Raw genomic sequence first — 20,552 nt, forward strand, 5'->3', positions numbered from 1 at the left:
CCTGAGGACCTATAGAAAATTTGTACTTGGCTGGAACTTTTAAATTTGTGGTTCACCTATACCCACAACCGACGAAAATTGGCATCCCCCAAAAAATGACAATAATGAATTCTCAGTATGTTAATGAAATGAACACAAACTCCATCAATAATGATGACTGCACGACTGTTTATCAAACTCAGCCAACATGTAAACAATTTTGGGAGATTAATAGCTTGGCAAATTACAAATACACTTGCCTATTGTTGGAGACTGTACATTGACCTACACATTTCTGATATCTTTAATAAGGTACTCAAATTGTATTGCTGCTAAATGTTATAAATTAATTTTGAATATAAAAAGTGTGAAATCTTTTTTGTACTGTTTTCCTGTCTTTGCATACAACCATCCATTAGCTGGTCCTTTTCTTCATCTTGTATCAGGTTACAGTTTTTGGTTTAGGTAATTTTTACAAGGGGTAAAATATCCATTTATTATGAAGAAATCATAAACTGTTTCCTTTGATCGTACTCGTTTTGAATTTAAGCAATAGCTGATTGGGCAAAAATAACATGAAATTTAACAACTGGTTATAACTATTTATTTGCATATTTACAAATGCATAGTATTCTTCTCTGCACCAAAACTGCCCACAGTTTTGAAAAAATGCGAAGGATTTAAATTAATAATAATTGATCACATGAAATGCTATTTTATTTGAGCGTACATAATTCCACCTTGTGTGTGTGAATTCTCCATGTGAAAGTTTACATGCAGATATGTTTTTTCCAAATGTATCGAGTCCCTGATGTTGTAAACGGTATGTATCACATATGAATAAAATAGCTGCACTTTTCTTGATTTCATCAAATAAAAAAATTGGTCCATCACATATTTGAATAAATATTACATCAGTTAGTATAAATAGATAATTGATCACATGAAGAAATCAGAGTTTTTGATTGGTTAACATTTCTCTACGATTACTGTCATTCCCTGTCCTCCACCTATACATGCTGAACCCATGGCTATGCTTTTGTTCTGTCGACTGAAAAATAAACAAGTTTTGTCAACAATTGTAGAATACCTGATTAAAACATTGGTTGTACAGAACATGATTTTTAACCTATTACCTTGCAGTCTGTAAACATCATAACATCTGTAGTGATCATATATATTAAGTAGGACAAAGCTTGACTTAGCTTGTTGACAAGACATGGAACATACTTCTGATCTTTAAATTAATGGTTATGCTTTTTACTACACATTCCCATGCTAGTTTCTAATGTTTATAATCGAGTGGCAGATTTTAATAAAATCCTATTCATTCTCACTTTAAGAAGCATTTTACATTAGTCTTAATGGCTGATTATATACAGACCACAAATAGATAATTCTAACTGCTTTTCTTAGTTTCAGACTGATTAACTCCTCAGATATATGATGTTTACAAATCAAAACAGTGATTACAAATTAACTGCATTAGAATTAGGCATTTGAATGGTTTGAATGGATTGTTAAAGAAATGTAGACAAAATTATTTTTTTCTGAATTTAAAGTGTGTCTTCAATTGATAACAGTTTTATGTCCATCCAATTTCTTATTTTTGAAACCCATTCTTTATGTCCCTTTAACTATCAATCCAGCTTCTATAACTTTGTCACATGTGACACATAATTGCAAACAGAAAAGGCACACATTTTCATCAAACCGTCTCAGACATTAACAGAAATTCAGACACTACATGAGATTTTTTGTAAAACTTACTGTAATTCATGGACTAAATGACCTGTAATTCTAGCACCTGATGCAGCCAGTGGATGACCTAATGCTATCGCCCCTCCTGCCATATTGGTAATGTCATTATTAAGACCTAATTCTTTAGCAACAGCTAGAAATTGTGGTGCAAAGGCTTCATTAACCTGTAAAAAAGAAGTCTATATCGTCAAATATACTTTTTGAAATGTAATTTTTTTTATGTAATATTTTCCAAGCATGTCAGATGTTAACATTACAAAATGTGTGCACATTGAACTTAATTTTGCATTATGGACCAGTGATGAAGCCATTCTAAAGAGGAAAAGAGCAATAAAAGCATGATTTCTTTAAAAATGAGAGTTTCTAGTTTATCTTAGTCTATTTCAGTTCCGCCAAAATCTATTTGTAAAGCTTTATAGAAATTACTCAATTAACAGTATGAACAATATAATAATATCTGTGTGAACAAGATAAAAAGTTTTCCTCTTTAATGTTGGAAGACCTTTCATATATTAGATCTATGTAAAAAAACTTAGTTCAATGATTAATTGACCACACCCTTAACCTGTCTTTCCTTTAATGAACCCCAAAATAAGCTCTGAATATCAATACAAAACTTGAACAGACTGACTTACATCAACTATTTCCATATCTTTTACATCTTTACCAATTGCTTTAAGAGCTGCTCTTGATGCAGGTGCTGGGCCTATACCCATTATCTTGGGATCACAACCTAAAACAACAATAATCTTAACTAATTTACTACGCCTTCTATCATGTTTAATTTGGCAATACATGTATAAAGAAATAGGAAAATCTTGTACTTTTGATCTATTTATCTGGATTTGAACAAATTTTTCACACAACAGTTACTTGACTATGCTAGAAAGATAGACAAGGTATACATCAATACATCCTCTGCATAAAATATCAAAATTCAGGTAATGTTATCCAACCATAGGTTTAAAGCAAGATGAGGTGTAAGAATAGAAAAGTGGTTGGATATTGTAATGGAAATTTGATAATAAACTGCTTCGCCGAGTGCAGCTGGATACAACAGCAGAGGTCCAACCCTGAACAGTTGGAGCAAAAATGGACACAATATTCAAGCTTGATACAGGTCTGAATTTGGATTGTAATTAAATATTTGACACATTATAGGTTTCTGACACAGAATAAATGTAGTCAAAGAACTTGAAATTGGTTATATGATTTGAATTTATATTCAATTGAAGATTTCTTGCTGTTGTGCAATACACTGTACTGTTGCGCAATACTTAGTAAATCTGTTTTCAGACTATATAAAAAGAATTAGCAAAATAAATTGTGACCCCAAATTTTTTCTTTGGAAAATCGACAATTTCTTAAATCTTGAGGGAAAAAAAATGGCCCCTAATTCCTTAACGGTTGGGACCATCACCCCCAAAAATAATCCCAACCTTCCTTTTGTGGTATTGAACCTTTTGGTTAAATTTCATAGAGATCGTTACACTTAAACTAAATATATTGTCCGGAAATCAAATGTCTTCGGACGATGACGACGTGATAGCAATATACAACCCCAAAATTTTTTTGCGGTTGTATAAAAATGGAAAGACTAGGCAAATGTCTAGAAACATATCACATGATATGACTTTTTCAGCCCCACCTGTATTGATTTCTTAATTTTTTTTCACTCCAAATCTCATTAATTTATTTTTTTATCAACTTCTAGTTTTCAACCCAGATCCCCTAAACTTCACAGAAAGATGGCATGAATATTAAAAACAAGCCCTGCTATAATGAAATTATCTTAAGAATATTTTCCCTTCTGGCTTTCAAATGTTTAGGTTTAAGTGTACCTTCTAAAGGTATACCAAGAACAGTGACTTGATGCACAAAATTTATAAATAATTATTTTCATTTACTAGCACTGGGTAGATACTGGTGTATTTTTAGTACCAGGTGGTATCATCAGCTCAGTAGTCAGTACTTCAGGGCCATATAGACCATGTCTGTAAGTATCTATACACCCTTGGCTTTCAAATGTTTAGGTTTGAGTTTGTCATGAAGGTGAATCCAGAAAAGGGTTTTGGACACACACAATTTAAAAAGTGTTATTTTTCTTTGCCAGACTTTCGAATTTTATTTTCAGCAAAAATTACAGATGTTTTCAATTTTATGTAATCAACTCTTCTACAGTTTTCAAACCAGATCATTGAAACATCACATAACAAGAATGTGTCCATAGTACACGGATGCCCCACTCGCACTATCAATTTCTATGTTCAGTGGACTATGAAATTGGGGTCAAAACTCTAACTTGGCATTAAAATTAGGAAGATCATATCATAGGGAACATGTATACTAAGTTTCAAGTTGATTGGACTTCAACTTCATCAAAAACTACCGTGACAAAAAACTTTAACCTGAAGCGGGACGAACGGACGAACGAACAAACAGACCCACAGACTGAAAAACATAATGGCCCTCTACTATTGTAAGTGAGGCATAAAAATAGCGAATATATTTGAAATTGTGCCCTCCCTTTATGAAATTGTTTGAGGAATATTTTCCCATTTTGCAAAACTTGGGAACTATAAGTAATTTTTCAGCAAAATTTACAAAAGACGCTACCAATTTTGTGTAATCAACTCCTCCTGCAGTTTCAACCCAGATTCTTGATACTTCACAGAAAGTTTACACACCTATTGAAGTTGTTAAAAGATTTTTGTTCTCATTTTATATTTCTATATATTATAATGTTTATTATAGACCATTTTCCATTGTTTAAGAAACATTCTGAGCAGCCCAGCCGTTTGGATTGATACATTTTTATATTATTTACTTACAGAAAAATCAGCAAATACTGTAAATTCAGAAATTATAGCGAAGTTTTTATTAATGCGAATAATGCGACTAGGTTGAGTATTACAACAATAAGAACTCCCTTCTGATGTCTTATACATATATCTGTATGCAAATTTTTCAGATATGGCAATAATTGATATCACATTTTTGTCCATTATTCAAATATTACAATAATGAATGCACTCAATAATTTCTGAATTTACAGTACTCTTTTTTTTCAAACCAACCAGCTTGTCTATAATAGGGAAATTAACACAATAATTATGCTATTGTAGAAATCTAATTTTGTCCAGTTTGTTATTAGATAACTGTATACACGTATATTACCTGCAATACCATAAGCTGCTAGTCTTGCTAGAGGTTTAAGATTGTGGTCTTTGATTGCTTGTTCATTGGCTAATACTAATGCTGCTGCTCCATCACACACACCCTATAAAACGCACACATTCTGCTACACATCATTTGTCTAAATAAATGGACTACAACATAGTTATCTACTTGTGTAACACATATAACTTTATCTATCTTCATGTAATTCTATTGTCAGGTATTTGAAATCATGTATTTCATAGGAAAACAAGAATGTGTCCATAGTACACGGATGCCCCACTCGCACTATCATTTTTTATGTTTAGTGGACCGTGAAATTGGGGTCAAAATTAAAATTAGAAAGATCATATCATAGGGAAAATGTGTTATAAGTTTCAAGTTGATTGGACTTCAACTTCATCAAAAACTACCTTGAAAAAAACTCTAACCTGAAGTGGGACAGACAGACAAACGGACGGATGCACAAACCGAAAAACATAATAACATAGGTGGGGCATAAAAATTCTAAGTGGATATCCTAATAAACATTAAATATCTTACATTTATAATAGAACCAAATGCATGTACATGTATAGCTGGTAAAACATTTTGAAGGGAAACTTCGTAGCATAATTAGTATCTTTCATGAAGAATTATCAATGAACTTCCCTCAGTTTTTATTTTAATACTATTTAAACCTCAATTTTAGTCCGGCACTTTTGCCATTTTGAAAACCTGCATTTTTGGAAAATATATTTAAAAGACAAAACTAGAGGCCCTAAAGAGCCGGAGTCGCTCACCTGCATCTTAGACTATGGCCACTTTTTAGTAAAATCATCATTAAATGGGAACAACTCTATTAAGAGTTAACTGACAATTTCAGTCATGTTGACATATTTGTAGATTTAATCCTGCTGACAATTTTTCCTTTCTTAAGCTTCTTTCTATCTATTACAGTTATCAAGATAATATGCAAAAAATGCAAAACGATGGAAAAATTATTATTAAAGGTAAATAACTCCAAGAACAAGTCAACTGAAGATTTCGACCATGACGACTTATTTGTACATCTTCTTTTGCTGATTATTTGTGCTATTTAAAGTTTCTATCTATCTATTACAGTTTTCAAGATATTATGCAAAATCGCAAAAATTTGATACAAATTGTCATTTAAGGGCAATAACTCTAATAAGGAGTCTGGTCTTCTTGAGTTATTTTTAGATATTGTCTTTAAAGTTTCTGTCTGTCGATTATAATTTTCAAGATAACAGGGAAAAAATTTAAATAAAATGCTTCGCTGGGGCGCAGCTTGATACGACCGCAGAGGTCGATCCCTGAACAGTTGGGGCAAGTATGGACACAACATTCAAGCTTGATACAGCTAAGAATTTGGATTGTTATTAAATATTTGACACAGCATAGGTTTCTGACACAGAAAGAATGTGGTCTAAGAACTTGAATTTTTTTAATTTACCTATTATGGTCCAATGTCCAAAATCAAAATACATGTTTAGATTCAGCATATCAAAGAACCTCATATTTTCAATTTTTGCTAAAATCAAACAAAGTTTAATTTTGGACCCTTTGGACCTTAATGTAGACCAATTTGAAAACTGGACCCAAAATTTAAAATCTAAATACACTGTTAGATTCGGCATAACAAATAATTAAATGTGATCAAAGATTTTACAAATCTAATGCGCCATACTGTGCAATTAAAGATTACTTCTTGAAATTTTTCAATATTTGAAATTTGAAAAAAAAATAATATTTGAAGAATAATTCTTTTTAATTTCTGAAATCTGAAATGAGAAAAAATTGACCCCCCACAATTTCTTTTTATCCCCCCCCCCCTTTTTTCCCCCAAAAAATTCTTTCCCTCAAGATATGGTCATAATCTCAATTCAAATTTCCAATGGAGTTGGCAACCATAATTACCCATTTAAATTTACCATAGTGCTAACTTAATCTATTTTATAATAGAATTTAAAATATAGTGTCAAATCTTTCATATGGATTTTTTTGTAAAAAAAAAAGATGCAACATTTGCAGATATTTTTACTAGTCTTCCTTTATAAATATGCATTTCTTTAAACATAATTTAAAAGCAGTGTAAGGGAAGTAACCAAAACGTTGTATTTGGATTACCTCCCTTACACTGTTTTAAATTATCTTAATTGTTCATTAACCATTACTTAATACATAATTTAAAAGCAGTGTAAGGGAGGTAATTTCAATGATGTATTTGATTTATCTCCCTTACACTGCTTTAAATTATGTTTTGTACTGAAGTATTTGTCCATTAACCAGGACAACCTTGTTTTTCCCCCTTTATTGCCCCTAATTCCTAAACGGTTTGAGCCATAACCCCCCAAAGCAAATTCTAACCATCCCTTTGTGGTATGGAAACTTGTAGTATAATTTCAGAGAGATCCATACACCGTTCCACAGTTATTGTCTGGAAACTAGAAAATGCTTATTTTTGGCCCCTTTTTGGCCCCTAATTCCTTAACTGTTGGTACCATAACCCCCAAAATCAATCCCAACCTTCCTTTTGTGGTATTTAACCTTATGGTCAAATTTCAAAAAGATCCATTCGCTTAAACTAAAGTTAGAGTGCGAACACCAATGTGTCTTCGGACAACGACACTGGACGACGCAGACACCGGACAACGACGCCGGACGATGACGACGACGCCAACGTCATACCAATATACGACCACAAAATTTTTTTGCGGTCGTATAAAAACGGTAAATATCATCATTTAAGAGCAATAACTCCTATAAGAAGTCATCTGACAGTTTTGAAATAAGTGAACAATAGTTAGAGCTCATCATTCTGAACATTTTTGCTCCAGTCAGAATTTCTCTTTTTATAGGTGTTTTCAAAATAATTGTCTAAACTTGCATTTTACCCCTATGTTCTATTTTTAGCCATGTCGGCCATTTTGGTTGGCAGGCGGGGTCATCGGACACATTTTTTAAAGATTTTTATAAAACTTAATGGACTACGACAGACGCCAGGTGAGATTAAAAGTGAAGATCAATTGACTTCAGTATGTAACAGCTAATTTGTATTAATGGCCAATTGTTAAAAACATTGAATCAATTCCATGAAATTCATTTATAAGTCATTGAGACCAAATGAAATGAGGTCAAAGGATTGCATGTTCCCTGCTGATACAAAATAAAACAAAGCAGTTCTCTTAAGTGTTTGTCCCATGTTATCTTTATTTATACTGACTTCAACCTGATAGTTAACAACTATGGTATCTTGTATATGAGAAGATTTTTGTGTGAATGTATATACTGTGAATTCTTTATTTTTGCAAAAAAAATGTATTTTCATGGATATTTGATTTTTTTAAAAATTTTGGCCATGTCTGCATTAAAGTCTATAAAAAATTTGTACTTTGTTGACTGGAAGTTCTATCCACACGAAATCCATGACAATTGGTATCCCACGAATAATAATGAAACCACACTATGTATTTCATATATACTCACTGAAGCATTTCCAGCTGTGACGGTGCCATTTTTCTTGAAAACAGTAGGAAGTTTTCCAAGTGTTTCCATAGTAGTCTGAGGTCTGGGATGTTCATCAACCTCAAATACCTCTGGTCCTAAAATACTTGAATATAAGTATCTTTCAACCTTACAAAGGTTCAACATGGCATAATTTCATAATACTACCCTTACTCATGCAAGAAGAATACAGCCGACAACTCTTGGTCAATAATTAAACAGTATCTATCTAGTTATAAATACAAATGTTAACATCACCCAAAAACAAGAAGCAAAAGAAACCATAGTAAAGGATATTTTACTCAATTTGTCATTATTTAAAACAAATTGGTGGATATAATTTAATTATTTTGACTAATTTAACTTGCTTTGCTGCAAGAGAATATTTTTTTTCAGTGTTTATTATCTTTGTAGACTGTGAACCATGTGGAACAGTTTATTTTTGTCGTCAGTGACAATTCACAAAGCCTGTCATAAAGTAAACAGGTTTTTCAGTCTTACTTTTTATGGGTAAGAGATGCAGTGAATGAAATTTGTTTTTGAACTCTTATGCCATCAAAATGTAACAGGATACAGTTGTTATACATTAAAGTTTCTCTTATTTTTGCTATGAGAGATAGGATTCACAAAATATTGATTTTTTAGTTTAAGTTATATTATTCTTGATTCCAGTACTGCACACAAATACAAAAACTCTTTACAATCTTAACAAATCAACCTACCTTTCCTGCCCTTTAAAGTCATTGGTGTAATTTCTGCTTTAAACACACCACTGTCTTGTGCTGAAGTATAAAATACACAAATTTGCATATTTTTATAATATTTTTTTTTTTTCAGTTAATTTGGCTATTATGGTATGCAACATAATCAATTTATGTGAAAACATATGCATAAAACATTAAAAATTAACCACTATGGTATGTTTGATTTTCTGCAATTTCCCTAAAAAATGAAATAAGATATAAACAGAGATACAATAAAAGCATGTTATACTCAACCCCCATCAACAGTAAAAAAAATGTTGTTTTTTTTCAATTGACTTGAAGTTTTCATCAATTGTTACATCATTTATATTATTACTTAATTATAATATTTGCAAGAAACTTAATATATGAAATCTTTTAAAAGTGCCTACTTTTCCCTAATGTTCAACAGCTTTGGAAAGGCAAAAATGAAAAATAAGCAAAATTAAAACAAAGTCTTTTAATCTTTACATTGTGTCAAAATTTATTAAGATCATAGTGGTAGTATACTATTCTAAACATACAGAGTTAATTATCTCATTCCAACCTGACTGAGCTTGGAATCTTCTCTAGTTATGCTATACATTCTGATCTTATGTAAGCATGTATCTGGCTCTATTTTCACTGAGTTTGGAAGGTTTCTGATGGTATATTATACTGACCTTACAGAGTTGTGTACCTTGTTTACACCTTGGCTGAGTTGGGATATCTCTCTAGTGGTATAAAACTGTTCTAACCTTATAAAGTTATGTACCTTGTTTCCACCTTGACTGAGTCTTGAAGCAACTCTAATGGTTGTATACTGTTTTGACCTTACAGAGCTATGTACCTTGTTTCCATCTTTGCTGAGTTTGGAGGGCATATTTATCACAGTCCTCTCTAGATATATTGTATTGTTCTGCCAAGTTTTCTGCTGTGATAGCCATAGGAAGGCCTGTGTGTGAATCTGTTAAAGCTGCCCACATTAGGTCTTCTAACTAATATATGAGAAATTGAGAACAGTACTGTAAATTCAGAAATAATGGCTTGTATTTATTATTGTGATTTTTGGAGGACAGAAATGTGAGATGATTGCAATTATAGGAAAATCTTCATACATTTTATATGTTTTGGATATCTTAATGTGAGTTCTTAATATTGCAACATTCACCCCGTCACATTATAAGCTTTAATAAAAATCTCACAATAATTACTGTTTTTACAGTATCTATCATTTCAAGTCTATTCCTCATTGTTAATCAGGTAAACAGAATTATAGCTGTAGACTAGTAACCAATGGATCTTAAACTGCAAAAGTAGAATAACACAACAGGAACCCAGTTTAATAAATGCATATTGATTTAGTAGATGGAAAATTTGCTTCTGGATCCCATTTATGTAATTCTATTGTAGGAGTGAACAGTGAAAAGGGTGCCAGATAACAGCGATCCTTTAAATTCTAAAATATTCCAGATTTCATCTCTGTTATACATTGTAAGTACTTTTGCCAGGTGGTAAAAAATCAAGACCATTGGCTTTCTATTTTGAATTGTATACAATTTTGTCATGCCTTTTATTGCATACATATGGTATGGGTTTTGCTCATTGCTGAAGGCAGAATAATGACCTATAGTTGTATATATCCTCATATGTTGGTATGTGGTGGATAGTTGTATCATATGATTTCATACTAAATGATTGTCCACTTCACATAATTTTTACAGTGTATCCGTAATTTCAACTGGTCAAAGTTTTTCAACCTTTGATCGATTACTTCCATTTGAATTATGTTTGTTTACCTTAAGGTCTTGACCAAGCTTTGTACCAAATCTGATATTCCTGACAGCGAATGGAGACTGACTCATGTTATCTGATCCACCAACTAATACAACGTTACAATCTCCTAGCATGATTTCCTACAATAGTTGAAACATTGCATAAGGTATAGAGGGAAACATAAAATTCGTAAATTAACTCAAAAAAGTAACAGGACAATAATACACATTAAATTAAGCATTTAATAAAAAAAGGAAATCTCAAGGAAAACAATTTTATTATAGGAATGCAATGTTTTTGATGATAAGTCAGTTGTTACTGTCCTCTATAACAAGCCCTAGATTTACCCTTACATCAAGGTGAGTGGAATCTGTTGCTGTTTAAAGATAACTGATGCACAGTAAATTATGAACAAATAACTGAATAAAATGCTTCGCTGAGCGCAGCTGGATACGACTGCAGAGGTCCAACCCTGAACAGTTGGGGCAAAAATGGACACAATATTCGCGCTTGATACAGGTCTGAATTTGGATTGTAATTAAATATTTGACACATAATAGGTTTCTGACACAGAATAACTGTAGTCAAAGAACTTAGAATTGGTTATATGATTTGAATTTATATTCAATTTTTTGCTTTTGTGCAATACACTATGCTGTTGTGAAATTGACCCCCCCCCCCACCACCCCACCCCCCAAAAACAAATTTTTTTTTACCCCTCCCCCCCTTTTATTGCAAAAAGAAATAATATTTGAAGAAATTTTCTTTTTAATTTCTGAAATCTGAAATGAAAAAAAAAATTGCCCCCACAATTTCTTTTAACCCCCTTCCCCCTTTTCCAAAAAAAAAATTCTTTCCCTCAAGATATGGTCATAATCTCAATTCAAATTTCCAATGGAGTTTGCAACCATAATTACAAATTTAAATACATCATAAAAGTCTTAAAATAGAAACCCCCCAAAAACTTTTTGAACCCCCTTATGATTCATCACCCCCAAACTCAATCCCAGCCTTCCCTTTGTGGTATGGTACCTTGCAGTACAATTTCAGAGAGATCCATACACTTGAACACAAGTTATTGTCTGGAAACTAGAAAAATACTTGTTTTTTTGCCCCTTTTTGGCCCCAAATTCATAAACGTTTAGGGCAATAACCCCCAAACTCAAACCCATCTTTCCCTTTGTGATATGGAACCTTGTAGTACAATTTCATAAAGATCCATACACTTACACACAAGTTATTGTCCTGAAACTAGTAAAAATGCTTGTTTTTTTCCCTTTTTTGCCCCTAATTCCTAAAATTATGAGGCAATAACCCCCCAAATCCATCCCAGCCTTCCCTTTGTGGTATAGTACCTTGCTGTACAATTTCAGAGATATCCATACAGTTGAACACAAGTTATTGTCTGGAAACTAGAAAAATGCTTGTTTTTAGCCCCTTTTTGGCCCCTTATTCCTAAAATTATGAGGCAATTACCCCCAAACTCAATTCCAGCTTTCCCTTTGTGATATGGAACCTTGTAGTACAATTTTAGAAAGATCCATACACTTACACACAAGTTTTTGTCATGAAACTAGAATAAAATGCTCTACTGGGCGCAGCTTGATACGACCGCAGAGGTCGAACCCTGAACAGTTGGGGCAAGTATGGACACAATATTCAAGCTTGATACAGCACTGAATTTGGATTGTGATTAAATATTTGACACAGCATAGGTTTGTGACACAGAATGAATGTGGTCTAAGAACTTACAATTTTTTTATTTACCTATTCAAACCATATCATTATTATTTGCTTTTATATATAAATCAGAAATAACCAATTTAAAATGGAAAATTTTAAAGAAAAAAAAAGGAAAAAAAGGGAAAAAAAATCCTTCTCCCAAATATTTTGAACCCCCTTATGATTCATCACCCCTTAACTCAATCCCAGCCTTCCCTTTGTGGTATGGTACCTTGCAGTACAATTTCAGAGATCCATACACTTGAACACAAGTTATTGTCTGGAAACTAGAAAAATGCTTGTTTTTTTGCCCCTTTATGGGCCCCAAACTCCTAAACGTTTAGGGCAATTACCCCCAAACTCAAACCCAGCTTTCCCTTTGTGATATGGAACCTTGTAGTACAATTTTATAAAGATCCATACACTTACACACAAGTTATTGTCCAGAAATAGAAAAATGCTTGTTTTTTGCCCCTTTTTGGCCCCTAATTCCTAAAATTTTGAGGCAATCACCCCCAAAATCAATCCCAGCCCTTCCTTTGTGTCATGGTACCTTGCAGTACAATTTCAGAGAGATCCATACACTTGAACACAAGTTATTGTCATGAAACTAGAAAAATGCTTGTTTTTTACCCCTTTTTGGGCCCCTAATTCCTTAAATTTTGAGACAATTACCCCCAAAATCAATCCCAGCATTCTCTTTGAGATCCATTTACTTAAACTAAAGTTAGAGTGCGAAAACCAATGTGTCCTTGGAAGACGACGACGACAACGACGACAACGCCAACGTCATACCAATATACGACCACAAATTTTTTTTGCGGTCGTATAAAAATGCTTGGTTTTTGCCCCTTTTTTGGCCCCTAATTCCTAAAACTTTGAGGCAATTACCCCCAAAATCAATCCCAGCATTCCCTTTGTGATATGGAACCTTGTGGTACAATGTCAGAGAGATCCATACACTAACACACAAGTTATTGTCTGGAAGTTACAAAAATGCTTATTTTTGGCCCCTTTTTGGCCCGTAATTCCTTAACTGTTGGTACCATAACCCCCAAAATCAATCCCAACCTTCCTTTTGTGGTATTGAACCTTATGGTAAAATTTCATAGAGATCCATTCACTTAAACTAAAGTTATTGTGCGAAAACCAATGTGTCTTCAGACGACGACGCCGCCGGACGATGATGACGCCAATGTCATACCAATATACGACCGCAAATTTTTTTTATAAAAAGTGAGAAAAAAAAAAATATCTTCAAATAAAAAATTGAACTAAATCAAACTGTGAACAGTTCTCTTATTCATATCCTCACCCCCATTTGTACATATAGGGCAAAGCTCATGTTTTACTATGAAAACCCCAAAAATCAGCTGGAAACAAAACATAATTGGAGGTGCACTATGCCATAGGATGCTACAGTTTTATTGAAATCCAGCAACTGGTTAATAAGAAGTTGATTGGACAGACAAAATAAATACCAGTAACCACAAAAATTACTTTATAACCCCACTTCAGTAAGCAGACATAGAACAAATTACAAATGATATCATAACATTCATTACATATTTTACCATGTTAGTATCACAGATGAGAAATAAAGAAGAAATGTCAGTGCTTTAAAATTCTAGAGGCAAATTGTGTCATAGATGTTCTTATATCCATGGATATTTCCTCAAATGAAAATCTTTTAATGGGAAATGTGTTTATCCTGAACTTTTCTGAAATTCTAGGTTGCAGGATAGTGGTAAACAAAGTGGTATTTCTATAGTAAAATATTTTTGAAAACTGAAATATTTACCTGAGCTCCATTGACTATTGCTTGGAAACCTGATCCACATAATCTGTTGACTGTTAAAGCAGGTACACCAACAGGCACACCACATCTCAATCCAACATGACGGGCAATGTAAATTGTATCTGCTGCAGACTGGAAAAAAGGTAAAATTATAGATTCATACGGTGACCTATAGTTGTTAATTTCTGTGTCATTTGGTCTCTTATGGAGAGTTGTCTCATTCACAATCATACCATATCTTCTTATTTTTATATAAACTGTACTTTTAAGGATTTAAAATATAAAATATTTATCTATGAGTGTCTCTATCCATACCCTGTCTGTAGTTCATATGAGATCATGTGTAAACATGCACCAGCTATGGGAACAGTATACCTGGCAATTTATATTAAAACTTCTCAGTGGATGGGTGGTGGTGACAAAATCAAACTAAAATATTGGCCATGTAAAATTTACTATCAGCCAAAAAGTAGGGTGTTAATGTAATCTACCATGACTTATAACTATTAATTGATTGTTGCTCTCTTATGGTTCAGTTGCATTTATTTCATGTATATTTAGAGCAAGAAACTATTTACAATTAATACAATATGTAAATTATGAAATATGGACAACAGGGAGGAAGGGTTGAAATTTTGGACTACTACTGGAAAACAATGGTTTGTTGTATACTGTTTAGGAGTAGAAATTTTGCCTTGCAACATGCAACCTTTGGACTCTCAAAGAGTTGTTGCAATGGTCATATGAACATAACACTCTCTGTATACAAGGAATCTGATGTAATTCTGATTGGACTTGGCTGCAAATTTATACAACAAGCAAAACGAAAGAAATGCCCACTTTAGCAAGGGTTTTTCTACCAGTAGGAAATAGACCAAAGTCACAATATATCTATACCACATTCACCCTTGAACAAAGCAAGTGACATGTTCATAAAAGTTAACATACATGTAACACATTTCCTATAACAACACCGTTAACAGCTGCAGGATTAACATTTCCTTCTGTTAATGCACTTTTAGCAGCTACTTCCATCAGATCTGTGGCTGTCTTGCCTGTCAACTTCCCGCCATATGTACCAAAGGCTGTTCTCTTGGCAGAAACAATGAACACATCTTTTACCGCTGAAATTTATTGTAAAGTTAATAATAAATGCTCAAATAGTTTTAAAATTTTCTCACCATTTGTCTATGGACTCTCTCCTTAATAAAATATTTCAGCAATAAATGTGAATGCACAATTTGTGTAGTGAACACCTTGAGTCTTTGAATAATAGTTGTAATACTCTAAGAACAGTTATTAAAACCATCGTCTAATGGACATGCCAGGGTTGCCATTAACTTGAGTTTTATGAGTATTGCAGAGCCAACTGGGAAATACTGGGAGAACACAGGTTTTATTGGGTTTTACAGGATAATTCTGGATTATATTGGGTAACATGCAATCAAAACATAAAAGATATATAAGTAGACATTAACATGGTTAATATATTAATTAAAAAGTTGTTTGAGACTCTTATCATTAAGTGTACATATAAATTAGAGAAAGAATTGGTTATGCAACTTTCTGAGATACACAAATCATTTTGCAAACATTTCACAGACAAATATGAATAGTCCCCGCAGGATTATACTTTGCCAACCCTGCAACAAGCAGTAGTGTCTTTGGCCATAGTATATGATACCCCAAATTGTCCCCTTAGATTAATCACAATGACACCTTACAGTTTATTATGTTGCCTTATTGAACTCTTAAAACAGACAAGTTTATACTATTTACTAAGTCACTTCTATAGACAAGACCATTTGTTTAAATAATATGAAGCTGTACAATAGTTTCAATAAACTGCTTCGCTGAGCGCAGCTAGATACGCCCGCAGAGGTCCAACCCTGAACAGTTGGGGCAAAAATGGACACAATATTCAAGCTTGATTCAGGTCTAAATTTGGATTGTAATTAAATATTTGACATGTTATAGGTTTCTGAATAAATGTAGTCAAAGAACTGGAAATTGGTTATATGAATTGAATTTATATTCAATTAAAGATTTCTTGCTGTTGTGCAATACTTAGTAAATCTGTTGTCAGACTATAAACAAATAAAGTTCAATTAATTCTCAATGTCATATTAGAAATTTATGAAAATAAAAAGGGAGCTTACATCAATAGATATAAACAATTCACCAAAGTTTCATGAGAATTGGTGACAGCATTTTTGAGTTTTTGTCTGAAAACTTGAAAATCACCCCTTTTTTTAATGAATAAAACCCCATAACTCAGAAATGTAAAATGTAAAATTCATAAAATTCTAAAGGGAGTTTACATCAATACATACAAACAATTCACCAAAGTTTCATAAGAATTGCTGAAAGCATTTTTGAGTTTTTGTCCAAAAACTGGAAAATCCCCCCTTTTTCTATGAATAAAACCCTGTAACTCGGAAATGTAAAATCTAAAATTTATAAAAATCCAAATGGAGCTCATGTCAATAGATATGAACAATTCACCACAATTTCTTGCAAGTTGGTGAAAGCGTTCTTGACTTATTGTCCGAAAACTGGAAAATCCCCCTTTTTTTAATGAATAAAACCCCATAACTCGGAAAAGTAAAATCTAAATTTTATAAAAAACAAAAAGGAGCTCACGTCAATAGATATAAACAATTCACCAAAGTTTTATGCAAATTGGTTAAAGCATTTTTGAGTTAATGTCCGACATGTTGACGATGGACAACGGTATACCATAATACGTCCCGTAAATGGACGTATGAAAAGAGAGGCAAATGATACCAAAGGGACATTCAAACTTATTAGTTGAGAAAAAAATGATAACACAAAGCCTATGAGTTATCACTTTTTTTTTCTGAACTAATAATTATGTCTTCTCACATCTCAAATCTGTGATATGAGAAAGATGGAGCTATTGAGCAGGATACAAAAGGCTAAGGGAAGGGCAATACATAGAGGTACCTATCAAACTCCACATTGAAGTGAAGAGTTAGTTGAAAAATCATTTATATATAGGTTAATATCACAGAGACATTGTAAATCTGCCTTCTTAGCTTATATCTCAATAAACAATTTTATGGTTTTCTGTATTAAATGAATCAACAAAAATTATCAAGCTATTATTTGTAATAGTAACAGATGGATACAGTTGTTATAATTTATCTTTGTATATAGCATTATTTTTAAAATTTCTTTTTGTAAAACACTTGAATCAAATACATTTGATCAATTGACACACCTGCTTTAAGGGGAGATAACCAAAACTTTACTCAGTAGATGAATATCTGGTATTAAAAAACTTCAAAAATCTTTATTGTTCTTTGAAAGGCAAAAAGGAAAAACAACCTAAAGATAAACAACGTATACAAAACATCACAGAAAACCAGAAATTCAGAGTAACATGAACCTCACAAAAACAAGGAACAGGGAGGGGAGTGGCAGTCACCTGCCAACTATCCTGGTTGACCTTAATTTTGAAATTCTTTAATGCTTATTATATATTAAAATGAAAACCTCAAAACAGGCATTTAAATGAGCTAATAGGGTATTAAAGCACATCTATACTCATTCAAACAATACAAAAGTAGATTAAAAACACATAGTATGACAATATAAAAGGAGCATTAGGTCCTCTTGTGCTTAAAATCCCTGTGGGGTTGATCTCATGTTGTTCTGAAGGGTGAGCAGATCCTGCTCCAAATGTGGCACCAGTCCTGTTGCTAATGTATGTAAAATCCAGGTGATAAGTCTAATTCGGTAGGTCATATAATTTTGAACAGTTGAACAACTGGCAAGATCCAATTCTATATCCCTTGAAAGTTCTAAACAGTTGACTAATACAAGTATCAACCCCCTTGATGACATAATATAGGCTTATGTAACATGCTATCTATTCTTTTCTTGTAAAATATATTTTTTTCATAAAAATTATAAAAGATATTGCAACATCATGATCAGCTATGTTCATAAAGTGCAAAGTCCAATAAGAAAACTTATTCATTTTCTTGTAGGTAACTGAGTAGTATAGGGATGCCCATGTGTTATATTTTAAACAGTTTCTTGTTCAAATATATATATATATATATATATAGATGAACTTGTTTGCTTTACCTCGTGCAAGTGCCATGATGTTCTTCCTAGCTAACCCTAAGCAGCTTCTGTTGTCAGATTATCTAAAATGAAAACAATTGCGGAAACGTCTCAAATCCGGGTATACATTGACAATGTTAATAAATCCGCTATTAAATTTTTGTGTCCGTTCTTATCGATGATAAATATCAATGAACTTTCAGTTAGAAACAATATAAGAATATTTTTTTTTATTTTCTTTACTGTATTGAAATTGTGTCATCCTGTACTGCTTACATGTACTTGAGAATAAACCCCCCTTTTTTCTATTTTTTCTTTATTTAACTCATTTTCACTTATTACAGTAGTTTATATTTAACATTCAATTTAAATGAAAACAAAATTTCTTGTGAAGAAAATGTTAAACTTCTTAATTGGAATAACTATATAGATTCGGACTTAAACTTTAACAATCATATACTTGAAATATGTAAAAAGGCATCAAGACAATTAAATATTCTAAAACGAATGGGTTAATATTTAAACAGGCTAGGTAGGTTAACAGCATACTATTCATTCATTCTTTCGAATTTTAACTATCTGTAATTTGGTACTACTGTAGCGAAACAAATTCTTTTAAAATGGAAAAAATTCACTGAGAAAGAGCTCTTAGATTCATCTATGAAGATTATGATAGTTCATACGAAAATCTTCTAGAAAAGTCAAAATTACCTTCTTTAAAAATAAGAAGAATAAAAACTATTGCAACAGAAACTTTTAAAAATAATTCACAAAAAAAGTCCAAGCTATCTTTTAGCATGATTTAATAAATATAAAAATTCACAAGTATGATTTAAGATCACAGAAAACAGCAGTTCTCCCGAGAGTCAGAACTACCAGGTATGGTTTAAGATCGTTTCGCTATTATGCTGCACAAATCTGGAATGAGCTGCCTAACCATTGTCGAATGAAAACATCTTTTGACCAATTCAAAAAATTGGTACAATCATTGGATCCAAATAACAGCTCATGCTAGTGCAGTGCATGCATATAGTGTTTTTATGCCTGTGCTTTTTTTAATTTTTATTTTTCGTGGGACTATTTGTTGTTTTTTTTTTAGCTTTTTTAGTTGCTATTGTCTGCTGTGCTTATCAATTTATTTTGGGCTATGTTTTAAGATATACTTTATTTTGCATACTATGCTTTTAACTTTTATATGTCATCTATGGTATCTTACTATGCACTGTATGTTTGAAATTGTGTTATTTTCATGACTTATGTATGTGTGTATATATTTTGTTATGCAGTCGATTTGAAAAGCTCACTAGAACTTGTGTTTTATTTAGTTTATTGAATATCGACTTTAAATAAAACTTTGAATTATATACATGTATGATCACATGCGGATCCAGGATTTTGAAAAGGGGCGAGGGCCCCAAAACTAGACAACGTTTGGGTTGGAACAGGTAAAAAGTCTGCATTTACCACGAATGTAGCTCCATAATGGGGGCTCTGGCATCCTGCCCCCTAAATCCGCCTCTGATGATACCCATCTAATATTTTTCCTCCATATGTTGTGTCACGCATTATTCATATTAGCATATTAGCAGGCTTTTAAAAAAAGTTCTTTGTGGTTGCGAGATTTTTTATGTTAGTTGCTTAGTAGGCCAGTTTATCTCCGCTTAGAGTTATGATTTCTATGCATTGTATTCTACACTCTACACAAGAGAAATTATACGCTTTTTTGATGTGGGATAAGGTAAACAAACAATCTGATTAAAATTCAGATCTATCTTTACACGCGTGCTCGTATATATGAAGATAACGAAATCAGAAATTTATAGTTTAATCATATTGCTCATATGAGGATAACGAAATCAGAGATCTATATTTTAAGTAGATTGGTAAACAAAAAGTGTGGATGTGGGAAATAGAGAATAAAAAAGTGAGGATGTGGGATATAGGGGTAGAAATTGGGTTCTGGGGAAAAGAAGAAACAAATAAATGGGAAGCGGGCACCACGTGTCACCCACTCA

At 32.5% G+C, this 20,552-nt stretch overlaps 1 protein-coding gene across 1 annotated transcript; it reads right to left on the reverse strand.

The window, feature by feature from the left end:
• Positions 1-566: 566 nt before the first annotated feature.
• Positions 567-18,656, reverse strand: LOC127704410 (3-ketoacyl-CoA thiolase, mitochondrial-like). Its single transcript, XM_052208446.1, has 11 exons — positions 18,559-18,656; positions 15,391-15,566; positions 14,446-14,574; positions 10,946-11,062; positions 9,997-10,144; positions 9,147-9,206; positions 8,407-8,522; positions 4,918-5,020; positions 2,376-2,473; positions 1,750-1,904; positions 567-1,030 (listed from the first exon to the last, which is right to left on the reverse strand). The coding sequence occupies exons 1-11, from the start codon at positions 18,572-18,574 to the stop codon at positions 949-951; spliced, it is 1,200 nt and encodes a 399-aa protein (XP_052064406.1). The 5' UTR covers positions 18,575-18,656; the 3' UTR covers positions 567-948.
• Positions 18,657-20,552: the final 1,896 nt, after the last annotated feature.

Source organism: Mytilus californianus, unplaced genomic scaffold (assembly GCF_021869535.1).
Source record: "Mytilus californianus isolate M0D057914Y unplaced genomic scaffold, xbMytCali1.0.p SCAF_6, whole genome shotgun sequence".
Classification (NCBI taxonomy): Eukaryota; Metazoa; Mollusca; class Bivalvia; order Mytilida; family Mytilidae; genus Mytilus; species Mytilus californianus.

What these genes read in the sequence shown, in the direction of transcription:
- LOC127704410 (XM_052208446.1), bottom strand. An exon ending in GACTTTAAAGGGCAGGAAAG is followed by an intron (nt 8,523 to 9,146) that starts GTAGGTTGATTT and finishes CAAGTATTTTAG; the next exon opens with GACCAGAGGTATTTGAGGTT. An exon ending in CATTTAGTCCATGAATTACA is followed by an intron (nt 1,031 to 1,749) that starts GTAAGTTTTACA and finishes TTTATTTTTCAG; the next exon opens with TCGACAGAACAAAAGCATAG.